This window comes from Lissotriton helveticus, chromosome 8, assembly GCF_964261635.1.
Source record: "Lissotriton helveticus chromosome 8, aLisHel1.1, whole genome shotgun sequence".
Lineage (NCBI taxonomy): Eukaryota > Metazoa > Chordata > Amphibia > Caudata > Salamandridae > Lissotriton > Lissotriton helveticus.
The window spans coordinates 428,974,783-428,997,916 of NC_136069.1; the positions used below are offsets into that span (position 1 = coordinate 428,974,783).

A 23,134-nucleotide genomic window follows, 5' to 3' on the forward strand; every position below is an offset into this window, starting at 1 on the left:
ACCTGAAGTGGAAATACTAACCTTTGATCCGAAGCACAATATGTTAGTGCAGTGCAAGGTGGAATGCTAATGTCTTATTATTTTGCAGTAGTTTTGATAGCCCTTATTTGAAGGTTGCAGTAATTCAAAACATTGGGAATTACATTATTTAGCTTAAATTCTTTTCAAAGAGGATTTTCAGGATCCTGAATTACTTTCTCTATGAAGAGGTATTATCAGAGATTAGGACCATAAGCAAGAGTAATTCAGTGAGAAAAATAGAATTGTATTTGCAATAATAAGAGGTCCTTCTTAAAGTCTTAGACCGAGAACATTTTGTTACAATATCCTAGACGCGCTTGTCTAGCATTCTTTATTCCGTTACTAGTTAGATTGATGTGCAATTCCGTCTCATCTGTTTAAGTTTGGGGAAGTATCTGACATCAATCAGATTTTTAGGGGCAGGGTATAAAAAATGCTAATTAACCTAGCTCACGGTGCTCTGATGAGTACTATAAAAGGAGATAGGACAGTGGTAGAAAGAAGTGTATCTAGGTTTTAATATTGCTTTGGAATTATTTAAACCATTTTGAAAGAATGGTCTACTGAGCCCCAATTAATCTTTGGCGATCTTCGGTAGCAAATTTTAGTTTATAGGGACAAATGTTGCAAAAAGCTCTACAGAGAAAAAATGGACTTCTCATTGCGTTCCTAGTTAGTATTATTTCTGTACTGTGTGGAAATCGGAATCCTGGTTGCCCAGGGTGAAAACGGCCATCCTTTATCTAGGAGGCGCTGTATTGATAAACTAGTGTCTTTTTGCTCATCATTTTTGCGATCAGAAAGATTAGCAATAGGCCAATAAATTATCATCAGTATGATGTCTAGTGAACCTTTTATAGAGAGTAATAATATAAATTAGATGTCTACTCCAGCTTTTGGAATTATACGTATAGTCAACTGCATCTCAATATACAAGGCAATGAATGAAGCTCCTTCCTGATTGTGAAAGGGATAGCTCAGTGACCAAACCTGAGCTTTAGTGCTTGCAAGTAACTGTATCCTCCTCAATAAAATATGCATCAGCAGCGAGTTCTAGCAGGAAAATTAAGCTTGTGGAAGGAAAATTGAATAATGCCTGGTATATGAAGGACCTACAGTTGGAAAAAAGAGTTAACAAAATTGTTGTGGTGTATGAAATAATTTGAAGATAAGTCTGATTATTTAATTATGGTTGATGCATTTAAAAGAATGGTAGGAAATATCAACATAATTATGGGAAGCTGAATGGGTATCCTCAGTTACAATATAAATATAAGGATCATGAGAAATGTTGGCATTATATAAATGCACTAGTTAACATTTGCACTACAAAAGTAGTACCGACATCCTCACAAGCGAATGGGAGCTATATGCTTGTTTGCTCTAGCATCTAAGCATTATACTTCCTAAGAGTGCTTAAATCCCTACTCCCACTTGTCAGTGGACTATAAAGTATGAACCATTAACAGAAACGACTTCTACATCAATTGTAAAGTATGCTTTACCTAAGCCCCTACTCATACAATGGTGTACTGTAAAATTTGAAATAAACACCATAAGTAAAATGAGATCTGATTTAGCTCTTGGGCCAAATGGTATTCCTCCCATTTTTGATTAGACAGATATCAATTATTGGTGTACATGGTTATACCCTTTATTCAATGCATGTTATCTTACAGAAATTGTACCAATTTCCTGGGAGGACTTGATCGTATGCCCACAGTATTCATGATTTCAAATTGATTTTAGAGAAAACAATGGTACCAGTGATAACATTGTGGCATTTTCAGTTTTAGTAAACCAGGATTTTGAAACAGGAGCTACAAAACGTCATGCCTATTGTATTAATTTTAGAACAGGAATCAATGGCATTGATACAAATCGGTTGAGGTATAAACTGAATTTTTGCCATATAGACCGTACACGGTTAAAAGTGATTCAGGCACTGTGTACAGATGCCTGGAACCAATTTATAGTGAGTGGTAATTCATTGCTGAATAGGAAAATATATATACTAACATGGGCCTAAAATAAGGCTGTGACCGTGCCTCAGTTCTATTTAAGTTGTATTTTTCAGACATTATGACTTTTTTGAGAATTCTAGAGAATGTCCCACAAAATTAGGCAGTGTGTTGAATCCCAAACCTTTGAATACAATAATAAAGTCAAAATTATTATGGACCTTCAACCCACATTGGAATATCTTGTAAATTATTATAAAGAAAACATTTTAAGTATAAAGCATAAATCTAATGTACTAAGTTATAGAAAAGAGAAAATGATTAAAAAATATTAAGGCATACATGATGAGTATATTATCAGGGCTCTGTCCTAAGAGCATTTAGTTATTTGCTTTCAAGATACTGGGAGTCGTGTCTAACATCAAGCAAAATACAAGTTAAAGATTTGGGGCCTTATTTCAAGTTTGGCAATCTGACTGCCAAAGGACCAAGTCTGCGGCTGCTAGAAGACCGCTAACCATGTGGCCTTCCACCTGCCGTATTACGAAATTCCAGAGGGGCCGGTGGTGTGGCTGCAGCAGTATAGCAATGCTGTGCAATGTACTTCCATATATATCGATGTCTGTGTGTACATTCCGACTGCATATGTGTCAAATGCACACATATGTAATGTTATATAAAGCTTGTTAAGCGCTCGAATGCCGAGGCGTCTTAACGCTGATGTGTGTAAGCAGGGCAGGATGCTGAGCTGGTTACTACTCAGAATTAAATAGCCGGGACTTCAGGCTTCTCTTGAAAGATAGAAGATTCGGCTAAAGTCTCAAAGCCACCGGCAGTTTATTCCACAGTTGCGCCGCACAGATGGACAGAGACCTGCCACCCCATCTAGCCTGTTGAAACCTTGGGGTACATATCAGGCCAAGATTGGCTGACTGTAGGTTTCGTGAGGGGGTATAGAGCCTGAACCTGTCCTGACAGTCCTCTGAACCTCCTCCATACAGTGCCTTATGCACCAGGCAGAGCGCCTTAAATTCAATTCTCTGCTGAACAGGGAACCAATGTAGTGCTCTTCTACCCTGTGTCGTGGGGTGGCGCTTTGGAAGCTTTAGAATCAGTCGAACTGCAGCATTCTGTAATGATTGGAGTTTGCTGATCTGATTTTTATCGATGCCCAGAAACATTGCATTGCAATAATACAATTTGGAAAGAAAAAGGGCACCCATTACCGTCTTCTGCAGTGTAAGGGGAATAAACAGAAATATTTTACGCAGGGTCTTCAATAGGAAAAAACTGGCAGGTGTTAAACTGTTTACCTGAGCCGACATATTAAGTTTGTCGTCAAAGATGACCCCGAGGTTCCTCACCTTCTTGACGGGTAGTGGACATTCCCCAGCCTCTAATGGCCACCAAGAGTAGTTCCAGATTGGTGGTCCGTTCCCAAATTCGATCACTTCTGTCTTTTCCGTATTGATTTTCAAAAAGCTCAGACTCATCCAATTCATGACATCCTTAACACAGGCATGAAACCTCGCCGCTGTTAACTCCGGCATGTCTGATACAGATATCACCAATAGCGAGTCGTCTGCATACGACACAAAAGTGAAGCCATGCTTCCTAAAAAGCATAGCCAGCGGCTTCACATAAATAGTAAATAAAGTCGGAGACAGAGCTGAAACTTGCGGCACAACACAGGGCAAATGAAAACTGTCCGATTGTAGGCCATCCAAGTTCAGACTTTGTTTCCTGTTCTCTAGAAACGAGGAAAGGAGGGTCAGAGCCAAATCACTGATTCCTAGCTCCTGTAGTCGCCACACCAACACCGTGTGGTTCACGGTGTCGAATGCGGCCAACAGATCTAGGAGAACAAGGATTGCCCTGCCTCCACCGTCTACTACTCTCCGAATCCCCTCGGATGCTGCGATCAGGGCAGATTCAGTAGAGTGTCTTGGACGAAAGCCTTGCTGGGTGGGGTCCAGTAGACTGTTGCTGTCCAGGTATTCAGTTAATGCTTTATTAATCGATTTCTCGATGACCTTGGCTACAAATGTCAGACCCGAAATTGTCAGATAGTTTTTAAAGTCGGATCTAGCGTGGCTTTCTTCAAGATTGGCCTGATGCTCGCGGTCTTCCAGGCTGCGGGGTACAACCCTGATACTAAGACTTGATTAATCAGAGGAGTAAGGATTTCACTGATCCTCTCCGCAGCCAGGTGCATAATGGCCGGGGGCAGAGGTCACTGGGTGATCTAGACTTAAAACATTTTAAAATATCTGTTACCAGCTCTTCTGATAGGGCTCATAAGTGTTTTAGTTTGAATGGCGCTGTTTCCTCCCCCTGGGAAGGCAGATATATACCTGCCAACACGTTAGGTGAATTAGCCAGGCCATCATATATTGTTTGTACCTTATTCTGGAAAAAAAACGCCAGCTGATTGCAAAAAACCTGGTCAGCTTCCTGGATTTTTGAGGTTAAATGAACTTTTTTGGCTTCCAAAATGGCCTCCTTATATTTATTCAAGGCCCCGTTGTAAGCATCTTTGCTCCTCCTACTATAATCCACTCTCTAGAGACGTTCGAACCTTCTACATTCAACCGTTAGTGCTTTAAGTTCAGGTCCATACCACGGTGTCCCCAGAGGGCGCCTCTTAGCTGTTCCGGTATGCTCAGGGGTAACACCGTTAACTGCTCTCTGAATCCAGTCGTTAAACTGGGATGTGGCCACCTCATTATCGATATCTTGGATTGGAGGGGAGTGGTTAAGGGCAGCCTCTAATTCTTTGCTTGTTATCTTATTCCATCGCCGAAACGTGGCTTTCGTTGATTTATGGGGGGGGGGGGAAATCTCACCATAGTCTTACCCCTAACCTCGAAATATTATCGCCTTAAGGCCCATATGCTTGATACATGTGGAAAAATACCACCTACCCATTACATGAGTCTGACCGATATGTGGGCAGTCCCGGTAATGGCTACATGGTACCAAAAGCACTTACCTGTATTTTGCCAAAAGACGTGGTTGTATTCCTCAAGGTGAATATGCTCCTGTGTAGGGGGGGCCTAGAGAAAGGGATCCATGTTGAAATCTGCTCAAAAGAACTGGAAAGGGGATGTACCCCAAATCCATTGCTCCTGCTAGCCTTTAGGCGGCGGTCTGACCTTCACGATCCACTTGTCAGGAAGACATCGCGTAATACGGACGGCAGTGTTGCACCTCTGTACTGCCAATGGAGGCTGCCTTCCCCCGACTGTGACCCTAGCGGTGAGCGGTGCGTTGGCAGTGCCGGCGGTTAAGCAGAGGATTATGCAAAGCAAATCTGCCCAACTCATAATATGACAGACGACTCACTACCATTGGACCTCCAGGACAATGGTCGACTGATCCACCCACAATCATAATAATGCCCAAAATTCTATTAATTAAAATTATCCAGGTTAAGGCCAGTCAATATTTTGTTAGGTCATATATTAAGCCACTTTTAGATGTAATCAAGATGAAATGTATGACTACCTTAAATTATAGTGCTGAAATTTTTCAATCTACTCAAATAATCGGCTGGATGTGATCTAATGTAATCTTTTTAGACAATTATTCACTCTGCAAGCCTTTACATCACGAGTACAGATATGTCTGGAATTGTCCCTCTTTAAACAGTCTGCCATACAAGCATTGCATATTATTTATTTGGACGGGAGAAAAATTGCTAAACAAGGAACATCAATATGATAACTGTGGATGGACCTCATGAAGGAAGCTAGAGTAAACAATTCCAGACATTTCTTTTTACTTCAGATGGTGTTTGAAAATTTACAAATTCATGAGGTTTAGCTGGCAGGGCGCGTCCATGGCGGCATATTAAAATAATTTTAAAGAAAAAAATGCGCGCTTATTTTTTGTCTGATCTTAAAATTTGTGAATTCTTGAGATATGGCAATATTTTATTAAATCCATATGCTAAAAATACCCTGCAATTATATCTAATAGAAAATATTTAAATGAAATTTAAAAAAATATATTCAAGACTCCGTTTTGGTCTATTTGATATGGGAAGATACAATTATCTTAGAAAAATCCAAGAACGCTGGGTGTATGCAAATGTTGTCACTCAAGTCCAGAAAGCTTAGCTCATATCATATATGCTGCTGTCATCGTCTTTTTGGAGAAAGAATACTTTTACTAATTCCAGCTTTTCTATAATTGGGTATTAAAACATTCATTTCAGCCCTAAAAGAATGTTTAAATACTGCAGACCTGCCACTGGCAAATGGTCTGTTAACATTTTTAAAATTAGCATCAGATAAGCTGAATGCCATTGCTTTGGATCTGAATTTGTCTCAGGATGATATAACAATCAGAGATTATTCACTTTCATTCTTCAGGTTAAACCAAGTGAAAAGTCTACATTTCTAAATGCAATTCGTAGCAGCTTGGTTTTAGCTACTTGAGGTGCACTAGTTGAGTTTTTGAAGGCAAAATTAATTATTAATCAGTTTCATTGTGCACAATCTCAAAGGTATTGTGATAGTTTTATTTAACTATACGATAAATAAGACTAAAATAGTTTTATAAAGTGGCCATTTTAAGGCTTAAAGTATTCAGATAGTTTTATAAATGGAAATTTTGCTGACCCTAGCTAGTCAGTACACATTGAGAAATGACTATATTAAGTCGCTCAGTGTGGCAGATGTTATATTGATCACCTATAAGTGTCACTGCCACTGCACACAAGTAAACAAGAAATACCCCCTAGCATTGCCAGGCAGTCATGGTCTGGAATGTATTTCCTTTCCATCTTCGTAGAGTATCATGCCCATTTACCTTATAGGTCATATGGCCCTTGAACGTACCACAGTTAGTCACTGAACTCTTCAACAGTGGCTGCTCCTCCACTATGGCAGAGGAGTGTCACCCCACTGCTTTTGAGCAGTGGAAAGGAAATATAAAAGTTTAAGTTATTATCATTTTATGTTTCCTTAGCGAGCGGGCGGGGATGCTCTGATCACAGAGCAGGGCAGGAGTAGTTTGCCCACTCCTAAGTGCGGAATGACTGTTTGGTGAGCCCTCTTGGGCTGCCCAAACTAGTCATGCACACTTTCCCTGTTGTCCATGCAGGCTGCATTACAGTCAGAGTGGAGAACAATCCCAGGCCTCCCTACCGTTGTTGAGCGTCAATCCAGGATGCTCAAAACCAATCACAATGCTGCAATGCAGCGTTGTGATTGGTCAGGGGAGCCTAGGTGCTTACCAATTGAAACGCTGCATTGTAACATTGCGATTGGTCAGGGGAGCCTGACTGTATTTCCTGGCTTCCTATCCCACAATAAGTGCAGGAACAAGGAGCAGAGACGTGGGACCCAGCGCTGGCGGCAAGGTAAGTGTGTAATACGTTTTCTTTTCCTTTTACATTGTTTAAACTCGCGCTCCAACCCCCGAGCTCGCCCCTGCCCAGTCACCCACAACTCATTGCTGCCGCCTCTGCTGTTCAAGCTCCCAGAAGCCATACAAAATGTACATACCCTTTCAACTACTTACCCCATATTGGTCACCCACAGTGATTTCACTAGATTAAAGCTATCCACCAGCACCAACTCCTATCAAGTGGAGAGTTGAACTATAAATGTAGCATGGTGATATGATGGTTTGTTAAGTGTAGAAATTCTTGCTTTTTTCTGTCTTGCACTTCAGCCTTCTTTCAGACAAGCTGAACCATCACAAGAAGCATGCCACCTGCAGCATTAAATGCTGCATCACACTTACCACATGGTCAAAAATACACGTATGGATTGAAAAGTTTAAGGTCATCTTGTATCTTAAGCAGAACTAGCTGTCTTCTTTCTTGCCACTTGCAGATCCAATATGTTTTGTTTATATTCTTCTTCCTGTCAAGAACTGATGCTCCATCACAGCACACCATCTATCTTTCACACAACCCAAGACTACACACGGATCTTATTAAAGACCAGCACTATTGTCAAAAAGCCATCTTATTTAATTATTACTGTACTGGAAATGAGAGAAGCAAAGTAATGACCCTTAAACACATTGGCCCTAAGGCATAAGTCCTGACCTTGGACTTGCTAGTTATCTGGGTCTGTGTAAGAGTGCCCTCGCTACAGGTGCCTACGGTATTATATAAAAAAACAACAAGGATATCTAGTCAAGAGCCTGCCTGAACATGCGGAAGGATCTCCTTGACGGTACTTCACTGCTTTATCAGTGTGCACTGCATATATGTGATTAGGGTCCCTGATTCCCAGTGCTGCTTGCTCCCCTGCTGGAAGAACACTGTTTTGACTAACACAGAGGAGTGCTGTGACATCAGATCAGCTGCGTGTGAATGGGCCAGACTTTACCTAGGAGAGGTCTGGAACAAAGCAGGATTCAGAACCCTTCCAAAACAGTGTTCATTTGCTCCGCAGTCTACCTTCCACTGTCATAAGGTATAGACTGCTAAATGTTTAAGCCACCTATCAGAATGACAGAATACAAAACAGTGATGGATGGAATGCTTGAATTAATCTCACCCACTAGTAATCACTCGGGCCACTATTGCCAGTGGCTAGACTTATTGCACCATCACCTTTTGTGTGTTTCATATTCCGCCCTAAGTGGCATGGGTATGCCATGATGTGGACCCCATGCTCACTATATCGCTGGAACCAAACTGCACCCGGCTGATGAGCACATAACGAGGACAAAAAAAAGTCCCAGGATGCTTGTTTCTAGTCCAGGGAGAACCTGTCTTGGCAGTTCGGGCTAGACTGTTGCCATGTTGAACAGGGTCAAGACTGGTTTGCATATGGATGGTTCTAAACTGAGGTTGCATGGTGAGCAAAAGAACGTGGTGCTGCCTCGAGCTATTGCCAGTAGTTAGACATATTGCAAGGAGCCTCCCATCACCTTTTGAGTGTTTAATCTCTCAGTATGGGCATTCATATCTGTCATGTTCCTAAGTGTTAGTAAATTGATGCCTCCTGTCACCTGCTGATTGAGCAATGTGGATACATATTCACAAAACCCTATCAATTCACAAGTTGACTATGAAAGGTACACAGCGATTACTTCTGCCTCTATGTTAAACTTGTCTAGGACAAAATTAAAAAGGATGCATAGTAAGGCAAGGGATCTGCGAACATTGCTCCAATTTTGGGCTACATAGGGATAGTTGCTTGCACGTACTAATCCCCACTTCCTGTCTTCAATTAGATATTGTTCTACTCATCGCAACAACAAAAAATACAATTAAAAATAACACTTTTCTAAATTAACAGAAGTCGAAGTCTGCTCACATTTTTAACAATAAAGCGATTTAGAGATCGGTCACCATCCCACACTGATCCCTGTCATAAAATGATTGCCATTCCCTGGCAACAAAAAATGCTAGCTGGAAGGAGACACTTACATTGATGGAGAATCCCAGTCAAAGCTGCTTTGAACTTCTCCTTTGCCTGTTCTATTTCCTCTTCATGGGTTGCTTTCTCATTTATTAGTCGGCGCACGTGACTGTTTGCTGACTGCACCATGGCATAGAAGTGGTTCGCAGAGCGACGGTTAACCTCCCCTCGCTCGATCCAGGTCAGCAGCACGGCAATGGCCTCTGAAAATTGTCCATCATCTGTAATAGAGCAAGTGTTTAGTAACTCACAGGATCACCACACAGTATGGTAAAGTATTAAAAAGGCACACATATGATGTAAGGGTTCATATATCATTACACGGCACTGAAAGCCTCATTTTTGTAGAGTAGACACATCAACCCCACACAAGGCGGAATAGCCACGACATGTCAGTGTATGTTTCCCTAAACATGCAAGAGCATGGGTTGGGCCATAAACCAAGTTTTTCTACTTCAAATACTAGACCCAGAGGAGTTATCTTATTTTTCTGGAATATACTGATCTACTCAAGATCATAATGATGGTTAAAGCCAAAAAGAATTTTTTTCCGTCTGATCACAACTTATACTTTGCACAGGAATTTGCTAAATGTAATGATGAATAATGGAAGACATTTCTTAGATATATGTCCAGTTCTCAGAGCTCTGAATGCTGATTGGTCTCTTTCATGCATGTATTTTTAAAGTCTGATATAAAAAGAATGGCTTATGAGGATCCAGCCAAGTTGAAAAAGTTTCCAGAGGACTGCAGAGTAGAAGAAATGGAAACTTCTAAATCATCTAATTGACTTTGACACTGCATTATAATAATCTTCTAATCTTAACTTAAACATTTTCTCCTTCTCTTGTAGTTTAATGTTTTAACAATTCCTGTTGCTAAGTTATTCTATGTTAATTGTATTTGTGAAGCGCACCATCACTTGGGAGGTACTGCTGAAAAATGTCTAGATCCAGACTGCCCCCTTGGAAGAATTCTAAAGTTAAGGTATCTGCAGCTAGATGTCTCTATCAGATTGAGGGGTAATGAGTGGGTCAATTTGAAAACCCAAGTCTTTAACCTTCTGCGGAACTCAAGGATGGCAGACGTGGCTCTGATCTGTAGTGGCAAGTCCTTTCAGGCTTTGGGAATCATGTAGAGAAAGCTCGACTGCGGCTCTGCCTGTGCGTATGTGTCGGATGTATGTGAGTAGGATTTTGGTCAAGCAAAGATGTCTGTTGGGTTTGTGGAAAGAGATTCAGTTGTTGAGGTAGGTTGGTCCTGTGCTGTGTAGTACTTTTAAAGAGCATATAAGGTTTGTGAACTGACCTCATTTGTGTATTGGGAGCCAGTGAAGCTCTCTTAGGTCCAGTGTGTTGTGTGTGTGGCGTGGTAGGTTGAGTGTGACTCTAGCTGCAAGTTCTGAATGGCTTGAAGTCCTCTGGTGAGTCATTTGCTGATTCCAGCATATAGTGTTCCCATAGTCCAGCTTTATTGTGTTGAGGGTGTGGGTGACAGATTGCGGGTGGTGGCTGGGAGCCATTTGAAGATCTTCCTCAGTATCTTCAAGGTGTGGAAGCAGTGATGGTGTTGACTTGGGCTGTCATGTTGAGTTGGCTATCCATACCAATGCCAATGCGAGAGTATGAGCTGAATGTCGCTCGCATAGAAAGGAATGTCAAAGTCATGGGAGTAGATGATGTTAGCAAGTGGGATGTTGTTGTCACTCATCTCATATAACGTCCTCCCTGATTCGTCTTGGAGTACAGACATGTCGTCTTCATCATATGGCTTCACCACCCTCAGATTGTTGTCTCTTTTGTAGATATGTTTCCTTCCTTGTTATGTGAATTGTTCTGTCTTTTCTTTGTGCTTTTACATTCTAAAAACACATGCTTACCCTTATTTTTACATTCTATGTCTAAAACAAAGTTTTTTTAAAAAAAACGAATTTCATTGTATATGATTATTGTAACTTCTTTTACGTCATGTTTTTAAAATGTAGAATTGTTTCTTTTGGTTCATTCTATCAATATTGCACATAGTGTCATCTCATGGAATCTCAAGGTAATATGCTCTCTCATTAGATGGTAACAAATTAAATGTGAATATTCTGTGACTACAGGAGGCTCATCTAGTGGAAGGAGAAATTCTGAAGCTTAAGAGAAATTGGTTGGTTAATATATTTTTCTCCGCTTGTCCAGGGAAGAATGAAGGTGGCATAATCGTATGTGACAAAGCTCTTACTACAAACATTTTTTCCTAAAAATGCAATACCAAAGAGAAATTGGTAATTGTCGATTTAAACATTAAAAAGTTGCTTTATCTATATTTAATGTGGATGGTCCACCCCAGAAAAACAACTCCTTCTGAACCAATTTGCTAATAAAATGTTGGAATATTTGGGAGACAATCTTATTCCCAGAGGTGATTGCAGTCAAGAATTCAAAACCTTTCTGGCTTAAAATTCCAAATTCAGTTTCTTTCCAAATACAAAAGAGTACTGAGTTCATGAATGCAGTCTCCCAGATATCACTTATTGAGGCCTGGAGACTGTACAACCCTACTTTAGGGGAATGCACCTTGTTATCTTTTGCAATCCAGAACAAATCATATATCTTTATCTAGGCCCATAAAACAAAGTTTAATTAATGCAGGGACAGGCAATGTTATAATATCAAACAAAGCTCTGGACAGCATTGATTTTGACTTGTTATACACTCCTAGTAGCAATAGAAGATGGAAATGTAATAGCACTCTCTCACTAGACTATTCTTTTAATTATGAATTTCAAATTTTTACCACTGAGCTCTTCGATTTTAATTTCACTGAAGATATATCCATGCAAATTACATGGGATTCTTTTAAAGCAACATCTAGAGATTTTACTATTAATAATGCATCTAAGAAACAGATGTCACAACTTGCAAAACCTACATAATATTATGCACAATATTAAGAGAGTAGATCAAGATAATTAATTAAAATCCCATATTTGCCATGATGAGATAGTTAAGGCAAAATTAATAAAATATCGTAAGAAAATGTTTCTACTTACCTTCTTAAGTCCTGTGGAAGATATTATGATGAACAGAATAAGGCAGGACAATTATTGGCTAACCAACTGAAAATTAAATAAGAACACACTCGAACGGATTCCATTGTAAAATATGAAAAAGTTGCCATTTTTATGGATAATGATATTTTGGAAAACTGCTCAATGCAAAAAAATTGTATACACTCTTGAAGCAATACCTAATACTGAATCTATTACAAATTAGTTAGCATCAAATAGACAGGATCGAAACAAAAGTTCTGACTTCTCTTCTTTGGAAACCAATATCTATCCCGAAGAAATTACAATGGCAATCAACTCTAATAACAAAAATATGGCACCTGACTCAGATGAGTTTTCCATTTAATTCTGCTCACGTTTTTCTCACATACTGTTACCCAAATTTAATTATTTCTTCAATCATATTTCTTCAGTAGGAACATCTTTTGGTAGTGTCCAAGGTGCATTATTATGTTTAGTTACCAAGGAAGGTAGAGATCCCAACTTGGGTAAAATTATTGAATTTGAATTTGAATTTAAAAACATTTATTGAGCGCGCTTTTACCAAGCGGTTTCATGGCGCTTTAAGGATTACGACCAGCGGATAGCAGCAGAGGAAGTTATTCATATTAAGTAGAAAAGGCGCTAGAGAAGAGAAAAGTTTTCAAATTTTTCCAGAACTCTAGATAAGAGGATGAAGTACGAAGAGCCAAGGGAAGGGAGTTCCAGAACACGGGTCCGAGGGTCGCAAATTTAGCCCCGCCAGCTTTCTTTTTCTTGAAGCGGGGGGATAGTCAGAAGTGCCATGTGGGTTGAGCGGAGTTCTCTGCCCGGTAAGTAGGGACTGATAGCTGAGCTGATGAACTCGGGGGCAGTGCCCATCCTGGCCTGGAAAGTGAGGCAGCCTAGTTTAAATAGGGATCGTTCTCTCACGGGCAGCCAGTGCAGTGCCTTCAGCAGTGGAGTGGCTCGATGGTATTTGGGCAATCCATGAATCAGGCGGGCAGCCTGGTTCTGCACTAGCTGCAAGCGGTGTATGGCGTAGGCGGCGCGCCGTTGTAGATTATGTTACCATAATCAAGGCGCGAAAGCACCATAGCCATAATAATGACCCTTAACGCCGGGAGAGAAAAAAAACGGGATATTTTCCTAATTATCCTAAGGGAGAGGAAACAGGAGGATACCACCGAACTAACTTGGGAGTGCACCGAAAGTTGTGAATTTAGCAGAATCCCAAGGGTCTTGACTTTGGGGACCGGGAGTGGGGGGACACCAAGTGAAGGGGGCCAAAATGACGGGGACCATGGACTGCAACCACCTCCAGTCAAGACTAACTCAGTCTTGTCTGGATTGAGCTTGAGGTGGTTGCAGTTCATCCAGTCCTGAATAAATAGCATAACGGTTTGAACGTTCTGGGCGGACGAGGGGGAATGGGAAAGATTGAAGATTAGCTGGAGGTCGTCGGCGTAGTTGAACACCGTGACCTCCAGCTGCTGCAACATAAAAATGAGGGGGAAAATGTATAAATTAAACAAGAGGGGGGAAAGTAATGAACCCTGGGGGACGCCACACTCCACCTTGCGGGAGGCGGCAGTGAAGTCAGCAAGGTGGACCGCTTGAGCCCTATCACATAGGAAGGACTCAAGCCATGAAAGGGCTAAGCCCTCTATGCCCGCCGCCTTGACACGGGAGAGAAGGGTGGAGTGGTCCACCGTATCAAAGGCGGCGGACAGGTCCAGAAGGATGAGGGCCTGCGGGAGATTGATGTCAATGCCCTCGCGAAGTCCATCCATTACCGAAATCACTACCTTCTCCGTGGAGTGTAGCGGTCGGAAGCCTGCCTGGCGGGGGGAGAGACCAATTTCACTTGCCAATTTTGGTTATTAAATATTTCCAATATGTATTGCTCTTCAATTGGGTCCCCTTTTGCCAGATTTACTAAGGCAAGAACAATCTGGTTTGTAAAGGGAAGAGATATTTCAGATTGCATAAGACTGTTTTTACATTTTAAGTAAGTAAAATAGTTACAAATCCTCCTTACTCGCGATGCTGAAAAGATCCGTAACCGGGTGAATTGGCCTTTTATTTTTAAAGCTTCAAGTGGTTTGTATTAGGCCCTAAACTTATTAATCTATTATCCCTACTATACTATTCACCCCAAGCTTCTATTTTTGTGAATGGCCTCACATTTTAAGTTAAATATAGGCAAAAGGCAGGGTTGACTGTTTTCTCCCTTATTATTTATATCAGCTTTGGAATCCTTCTCATTAAATATTAGACAAAGTAAATATATACAAGTCTTTTAATATGATACAACACATAATAAATTGCCTGCTAATGCAGCTGATGTATTGCTTATTTCAAATCAAGTTTCTTATATCCCAGTTTTCTTAGATGAGGATGAGAGTGTATCCTTAATCTCTGGTTATAAAATAAACTCAGATAAGTATGTAAGCCTCCACTTAAAAAACTGTGTTTCAAACATGATTTTATTAAGTCTCACTTCAAATGGAACCCATATTTGGGTGGGTGGTTTTAAAATTATATAACATTTGCAGCTAAAATGAATCTAAATAAGTCTATAAATAAATAATGTCTCTACTTGATAGATGGAATCCCTTGCTCCTTTCTTGGTGAGGACATTTAGATTAAATTAAAATTATGTTTGTTGCTATTGTTTCATATGGTTTATCTACAATTTTGATCAATATCTCATCCTATTTTTTCAGGAACATATATGCCATTCTCACAATATCAGCATGACTTTTCTCTTCCTTCTTCTCTTCTTCCTCTTTCTCTTATCTTTCTCTTCTCTCCCCCTTTTTTCTTCTGTTACGTAGAAATCTTTCAGAAATTCCACCATATGTCATTTCATTTGACTATTATTTTTTTTATCACAATTTCTCAAGATTATACTTTATTATATAGCATATTTTGCTGTTGAGGGGATATACGTTTTCTTTCAAATTGTTTTTTCTTTTTCCGTAACGTAAGCTGACTTTTTTCTCCACAGCAGCAACTCCTGTGCAGCGGGACCTTAGACGAGTGGCATGCTGCCTTTGGGAGCCATCATTGTTTACAGCTTGCACCTTCCTCCCATTGGAGGTTTTCAACTTCTAAAGAGTTATCTAAGTCCGAAGGTAAAAATCTTTAACTGGCTCGAAGGCGACAAGCTCCCCATCAATGACGATGACCCCTCTGCCTGGAAATATGGCTTCTCCAACACAGAAACTTTTCCCACCATCATCAATGGCTTCACCTAGACCTTGTCCAGTGCTCCCGAGCAACAACGACTGTTCCTCCGACACAGCCAGCTGCCTTGCTGGCAAGTAAGCCGAAACTGGGATAAATTTACCACATGTATCCAAACCACGTTCCATCACGGTCCTTCAAACTTTTGACTTTGCTCAGGTCCTGCATGACCAGATATCCATGGTTGGTGCTTTGATCTTTTAGGCACTATTTTCCACTAAAAACGTAAAAAATTCATAGCTCTGGTTTTACAGATTGGATTTAATTTATTTTTGTTATTAAAATATTCTGTATTTGTCTAAATTGGTGTGGGATTTTTCATGTGTTGTGTTTTCACTTTATTGCTGTTTGAGTGCTGCATAAATGCTTAATACAGTGCCTCTAAGTTAAGCCTGACTGATTTTGTTTCAAGCTAGCAGAAGTTTAAGCACAGGCTTATTAGTGTTTTAGGGCCATATTTTAAACAATCAGTCATGAATCCCTGATATATGCTATTCTATGTGGCAAGGTGATGGTTTGTCTATCAGTCCAAAACCTTCTTTGATCCCCTGGAGGAGACATGTGACGTGGTGGAAGACTGACAATCTCTATAAACTGGAACAGAACAACATTACAGAACAGAAAATAACCCCATACCAATCAATAAAAATAGGTAAGACAAGACTGACGACGATGGAGCCCAGAGAACCACAACAAAGATGTGAAACCTCTGAACACTTAGTAAATAATGGGGGCAAAGAAGTGGGACAATGGCGACAAACACGATAGAACGGTGAACTTTTCTGCTTTTGTGATATCTTTCAGAATGTGTGATGTATGGTGACAGTGCCACAACAATACACAAACATATACTTCTTTATCCTGGGATCCTCAGAAACTTTTCCAGACTTCATTACTTCTTCCTCCCAGAAGAGGAGGATGCAGGAGTCACTATTATGTGAAAACCTGCTAGAGCAGGGGTCTCCAACCTTTTCTGTAGTGAGAACTACTCCTGATTAGTGAAATTCATTGTGAGCTACTGAAGGCTAAGGAAGTTGTGCATTGTTACCATATGCCCCACGTCCAGTTTAATTGACTTTAAGCCTATTGTCCATAAAGCCAGATACTATGGTTTGAACAAAATACTTTGACTAGGGGCACTATGACAGGGCTGCCATGTGTCACATAGAGCGTGGCTTTTGGTATGTATGAACATGTGCGCGTATGAATGGGATATATGTGTACTTGTGACTGAGAATCTGTGCCATATGCACTTGTGGCACAGGAAATACTTTCCCCCATTTGTGGCACCGTTTCACGTATAACACACATGGGAGGAATTTAAAGTCCAGAAAAATGTTCTCCAAAAATGTGGAATATGGAACATTTTTCTGCACTTAAAATATTGGTTGTGGGGCGTGGCTAGCAGCCGATCGAAATGGCTGCAGAGCCGAAGAGCTCCGTGGGCAAAGTGCCCTCTAACATCTATCCGACCACTAATCCGTTGCAGTTTTGAGGCTCCGAGGGGCTGCAGCTAAGGTCTGGAACCAGGTAGCGTGGATCGGTGGACTCGGGAAGCGATCCGATACTTGTGAGAGGAGAAGGCGAGTGGTGGGCTTTGGAGGCCTGCCCGACAGACACAAGCCGCGGCCTGTCATGATCTGAGTGCCGTGCGGAAGTGTAGAAAAGCCGGCTATCGTGAAACCGGAAGTGGGCCCAGCGTCGGCCAGCACGGACGGCCATCAACTGAAGTGCTCTCACCTGTGTTCCGCGGGCGGTGGCGGAGGCTCCGATACAGGCGGTGACCGCGATAAACCAGTGGTGGTAGAGGAGGCGGAAAGATCGAACCGGGAGGACAGGCCTGAGGTGAGCGTCGCGCGACTGTGCTCGCGCCGCTTGTACCCAGCGCTCTCAACATTAACGGACACCCCCTCCCCCATAACAAAGCAGCACCAGTGGAGGATCGGGGGGGCTCTTGGCCACGACCTTCCCCGTGACCGGATGTAGCCGCGACGGCTCCCCGCAAACCGAGGAGCCCAGACCGAGAGACGACAACGCAGCAGCGTGTGGGCCGGGGTTGCTATTAAACCCCTGAGGCAGTGAGGAGACTCCAAATCGGCCAGCACTAAGGATAAACACGCAAAAAGAGAGAGAAAAACAGCAAGGCCTCCCATTATAAAATCTTGTGGATTGTACAACCTTGGATAGAACTGTGACTAAGGAAGGGCTGCGACACTAGGCCTCCCTCTCTTGCCTGACATACTGATAATTGTGCTACTCCGCGGCTGCCGCCTCACGGCTTGACCGGGCTCCGTCCAAGGAGACCATATCACCATCACCTTGCCCTGGTGTGTCTAGAGCTTCAACTTAAGCAGGGGCACCGAGAAATACCACGCCCCACTTGGAAACCTTTGCTCATTGATCGCTGCTGGTACTGTGAAACGCGCACATCTTCACTCTACTTGTTGATCTGGCGCTAACACCTCTCTCTTCCTGAGTCTACCCTGCCACGGCGGGTCGCATGAGGGGTGCACCATGGCGGGCAGGGGTCCAAGGAATCACGCAGCACAGGCCAAGTTGGACGCATATGGCAAAAACAATACGCCCTCAGTGGAAGGACGCTCTTCTATGGGGAAAACACCGGATGGCGATGGAACGAAAAAGGTCACCTTGGAAGACATCATGAAGGCGCTAACGGCCATACAGACAACGGTAGGGACAATATCCACAGTCGTTTCTCTGCTACGGGCGGACTTTCACAAGATGACCGAAAGGATCAAGGAAGTGGAAATAGTCACGAAGTCTTTGGTGGAAGACACTTCTGAGTTGCAGATAGCAATGGCTCGGATTGAAACGGAAAACAAACACCTGAAGGAGAAGCTGTATGACCAGGAAGGGCGGTCTAGACGGAACAACGTACGGATTCTTGGAATTCCGGAAACAGAAGGAACGCAAGCCATGGCTCTGTATATAGAGGATTTAAATCACAACCAAACTGCAACCCAAGGGACTATCTACTTTCTTCTCAATCGAAAGGGCCCATAGGGTCCCTGGTGGCAAACCTAAACCGGGAGCAGCCCCGAGACCGGTGCTTGCTAGACTGTTCAACTTTAGGGACAAGGACGCGTTCCTTCAGGCGGCGAGAACTTCTCAACCGGTCCGTCTACTGAACTGGACTATTGCCTTCTTTCCTGACTACACGGCAGAAGTGGCCCGGCGCAGGAAGAGATTTGTGGAAGTCAAAAAAGCATTGAGGGAGCGTGAGTTACCTTATTCTATGTTGTTGCCGGCCCGGCTCCGAGTGGTGGCAGACAATAAAACGTGGTTCTTTGACACACTAGAGGCGGCGCACGACTGGCTGGAGGGCTGGAGACCGACAGGAACACGTTGACGTACCAACAAGACCCAACGGCACCATCAGGAAGAAGCTCACGAAGGATCTCAAGAATCAGAGCGAGAAGATCTGAACCGCTCACCACGGCTGGTACTAGATGAACATGAGCAGAGCCAAGACCTCTGATTTCCCGACCTACTGAACAAGATGCAGTATTAACAGTTGGACATTGAGCTGGCTCTGGAATCTGGACTGGGGCGAGCCTGAAGGGGCATAGAGGGCCGCTGCCTTACGGGCCTTTTACCCCAACAAGCAAGTACTATGGGTTGGGTTGGGGAGAAGCACTCTGCTAAGTTGGGGAGGCGGGCGGTTCTTTGTCCGTTGAGCAGAGAGGCAGGTAGGGGGGTTGGTTGGGAGGAAACGTGTTTTGTTTTTCACTTTGTGTTTATTAAGGCAGGCAGTGCAGGACTACATATACTAGGAACACGAAGGACGGGCAGTCATATCGAGTGTAGGTCGGTAGAGTCCCTCCCCCATTTTCAACACCACACTGATGGCACACAACCCACTAGCGGACCTACACGGTGAGGATTCACGGGACTCCCTAGTAGCCCCCCTGCGAGTACTAACGTGGAATGTTAGGGGATTAGGTGATAAAATTAAGAGGGGACTGGTCCTGCAGGCCATAAAACGCTATAATCCTGCGATAATCCTGCTGCAAGAGACGCACCTCACGGGGAAGGTATGCCAAGCGCTAGATAGGAGAGGATACAAAATGGCGGTACACTCAGAGTTCACGTCCGGCTCCAGGGGAACTGGCATTCTGGTAAAAAAAACGCACCGTTTCTGATATTACAGAGTAAAGTGGACGACCAGGGGCGCTTCGCTGCGATACAGGGCCAATGGGAGGGCCGACTCTTCAATGTAGTATCAATCTACATTCCACCTGCGCTGGACTCTATAGCGTTGCCTGCACTGAGAGAATTTGTTCTAGCCTTGCCACAAGGAGATCTAATTACAGGTGGAGACTTTAACACAACGGTAGATGAGTCACAGGATAGATTCCGCACTAGAAAGCAGCCATCCGGGCCCTCTCGGTTTCAGAGCTTCCTCGAGGCAATGGGACTGATAGATGTCTGGAGGCATATGCACCTCACGACTAATCAGTACACTTTTCACTCCACGGTACATAACAGTCTATCGTGGATAGACCATTTCCTGCTCTTGAGAAGCCGACTAAAAAATGTAGAAAATGTAGACATTATGCCTAGGGGCATATCAGATCACTCCCCGGTATTATTGACGCTGGCATGCCAGGAGAAAACTCGCAAGAGAATATATCCTATTTATCCCAACTATTTTAAGATCCCAAGTATAAAGAAAGAACTCAAGGTGGCGACTAGGCAATACTTTGAGGAAAACACATCCTCTGTAGAGTCACCCTCGGTACTCTGGGAGGCATATAAGACAGTTGTCCGGGGTCGGGCGATAGCCTCCATCACTGGGTATAAGCGCTCGCAGCAGCAGGAATTGTCGACATTGGAGTTGGCCCTGCACGCGGCAAACATTACACATATGGCAGACCCTACACCAGACACAGCGCACGCCCTACAGATATGTCAGCAACAACACGGAGAGCACCTGAGGAAACAAACGATAGACAGTATTACAACAACGATGCATAGAATATACGAGGTGGGGGACAAAGCAGGGAAATTGCTGGCCTGGCTGGACAAGAAAGGGGGCAGCATCAAGGGAATACAATCAATCGCATGTGGGAGGGAACACTTCATTCACGCCCCCAGGAGATAGTACACATACTCGCCGGAAAACTTTCGGGGAGTTTATACTCCGGAGCAGGAAGTATCAGAGGTAGTTGCGTTGGAAACACTAAGCCACATAAACACCTGGACACTGACGCATGAAGCTAGCATGGAGCTAGAGGCCGACCTCACAGCTGATGAAATACAACTGGCTATAGGGGCGATACAATCTGGGAAGGCGATGGGCCCTAATGGAATCCCCATAGAATGGTACAAGATAATGTCTGACACCCTCAGTATACATTAGTTAGCAATGTTTAATGACAGTCTGGCGACTGCGGAACTCCCATTGGATCAACGTGCTGCGACAATCGTAGCAATTCCAAAGCCCGGCAAGCCCCCATGGGAATGCACATCGTATCGCCCGATCTCACTGCTAAACGCAGAAGCTAAAATACTAGCGAAATTGTTAGCCAGCAGGTTGATGACCCACCTCCCGCAGCTGATCCATCCGGATCAGTCAGGTTTTATGCCCAACAGAAATACTTCCCTCAATCTCAGGCGAGTCCATGGGGTGTTGGCACGAGCATCATCATTAACAGCGGTAATACTATCATTGGATGCCAAAATGGCATTTGTCATGGTGGAATGGAAATATCTTTTCGCGGTACTGTCCAGAATGGGGTTTGGCCCCAAATTTGGGCTTGGATAAGGCTTTTATATACTAACCCAATGGCACAGGTGACAGCTAACGGGCATTTATCGCACATGGTGCCATTAGCCAGAGGGACACGCCAGGGTTGTCCCCTGTCACCCTTGTTGTTTGCATTGGTCCTGGAACCTCTGGCTACCCTAATCCGAGCAACCCCTTTATTGAAGGGTATCAGTTGGAAGGAGGGATGGGAGGATCGCCTCTCGCTCTATGCCGACGACATGTTGGTGTATTTGACGGACCCAGAAACTGGAATCCCTGAACTTCTCACACTCTGTGACGTTCACGGGAAAGCATCAGGATACACCATAAATTGGACTAAGTCAGTGTTATATGTTCTGAAGGGTCCGGTGCCTATGCTTCCGATTGACTGCCCACTAGTATTAGCGGAAGACTCTTTTAAATATTTAGGTATATATATTACCAAACACGCGGTCAATTTTTTGGAGAAAAATTTGATACCACCATTAGACCGACTGAGATGGGATGTGACCCACTGGGCGTCTTAGCCCCTAACACTGCTGGGCAGAGCAGCGCTATATAAGATGATGGCACTGCCCAGATTTCTTTATGCACTCGATAACACTTCGTACCCGGTTCCACTAAGATTTTTTAAACAGGTGGCAGCCCTGGTATCGACCCTGTTATGGGGGAATCGCCCGGCCCGTATTGCACAAATTAAATTAAACAAGAGCTGGTATGACTGGGGGATTGCGTTGCCTAATTTACAGTTATATTACTGGGCGGCACAATTGAAAACCCTCAATCACTGGATTCATGCACCCCAAGATGACCCGGCGTATAGGGCAGATAGGGTGCAACTAGGCTCAAACAACATGCTTGCAGTGCTCTACAATAGGAAACTGGCCACAAGACTGATAGGACCCACGAAACACTCTGTCACACTCTGGTACACGGCGCAAGCGAGACTGGGATAGAAGGGAACTATACCCAAACTCACCCCGCTATGGGACGCCAGGGCGTTGGGTCAATTGAGAAATAGTAGGGGCTTCACGCAGTGGGACAATATCGGCATATCCAGGTGGGAGACCTCTGGGACAAGGGAACAGTAATTCCCTTTACACAACTTCAACAGCAATAGGACCTGGGTTCCACTGAAACGTATAGATATGTACAGATTAGACATGCTTTACTAACGGCGCTACTGGAGGGTACCGAGGTCCCGTAGGCCTCCCCACAAGAGGATCGGCTCTTAACTGACTATATGCAACACAGTGTTACATCACTCACATACCGGAAGCTACTTAACAATCAACCGGATCCGACACTGAAACTACGTAAACAATGGGTAGAGGAGGTGGGTGCATTAGACGATACGGAATGGTTGGAGGCCCTGGCGTCCCCTAAGGAAGTGGGCATCTCCGCTAAATTTAGACTAGTGCAGCTTAAAATCCTACATCGCATTTACTACACCAGGACCACTTTGTATAAGCTTCAGCGCACGCAACATCCCTTCTGACTCCGTGGATGCGGGGAGGAGGGAACCCTATTTCATACTTTATGGGAATATCCAGTGATAACTGAATTTTGGCGGCAGGTAATGCGCACCATCTCGCAAACACTAAAAGTGTCCCTCTTGCCTGAACCACGGAAATGTATCCTTAATGTGTGGGACCCAAATGACTTAACTCGCCACGGACAAGTGTGGAGAACACTAGGAATGATG

The 23,134-nt window shown here is 43.3% G+C and overlaps 1 protein-coding gene across 6 annotated transcripts in view; it reads right to left on the reverse strand.

The window, feature by feature from the left end:
* Nucleotides 1-23,134, reverse strand: part of ENOX1 (ecto-NOX disulfide-thiol exchanger 1) — a 2,394,477-nt gene that overhangs the window by 324,587 nt on the left and 2,046,756 nt on the right. For all 6 annotated transcript variants that reach the window (XM_078657297.1, XM_078657294.1, XM_078657296.1 and 3 more), the window contains one exon: nucleotides 9,382-9,594. In XM_078657297.1, the coding sequence (XP_078513423.1) occupies nucleotides 9,382-9,594 (213 nt within the window). The remainder of the gene's footprint in view (nucleotides 1-9,381; nucleotides 9,595-23,134) is intronic.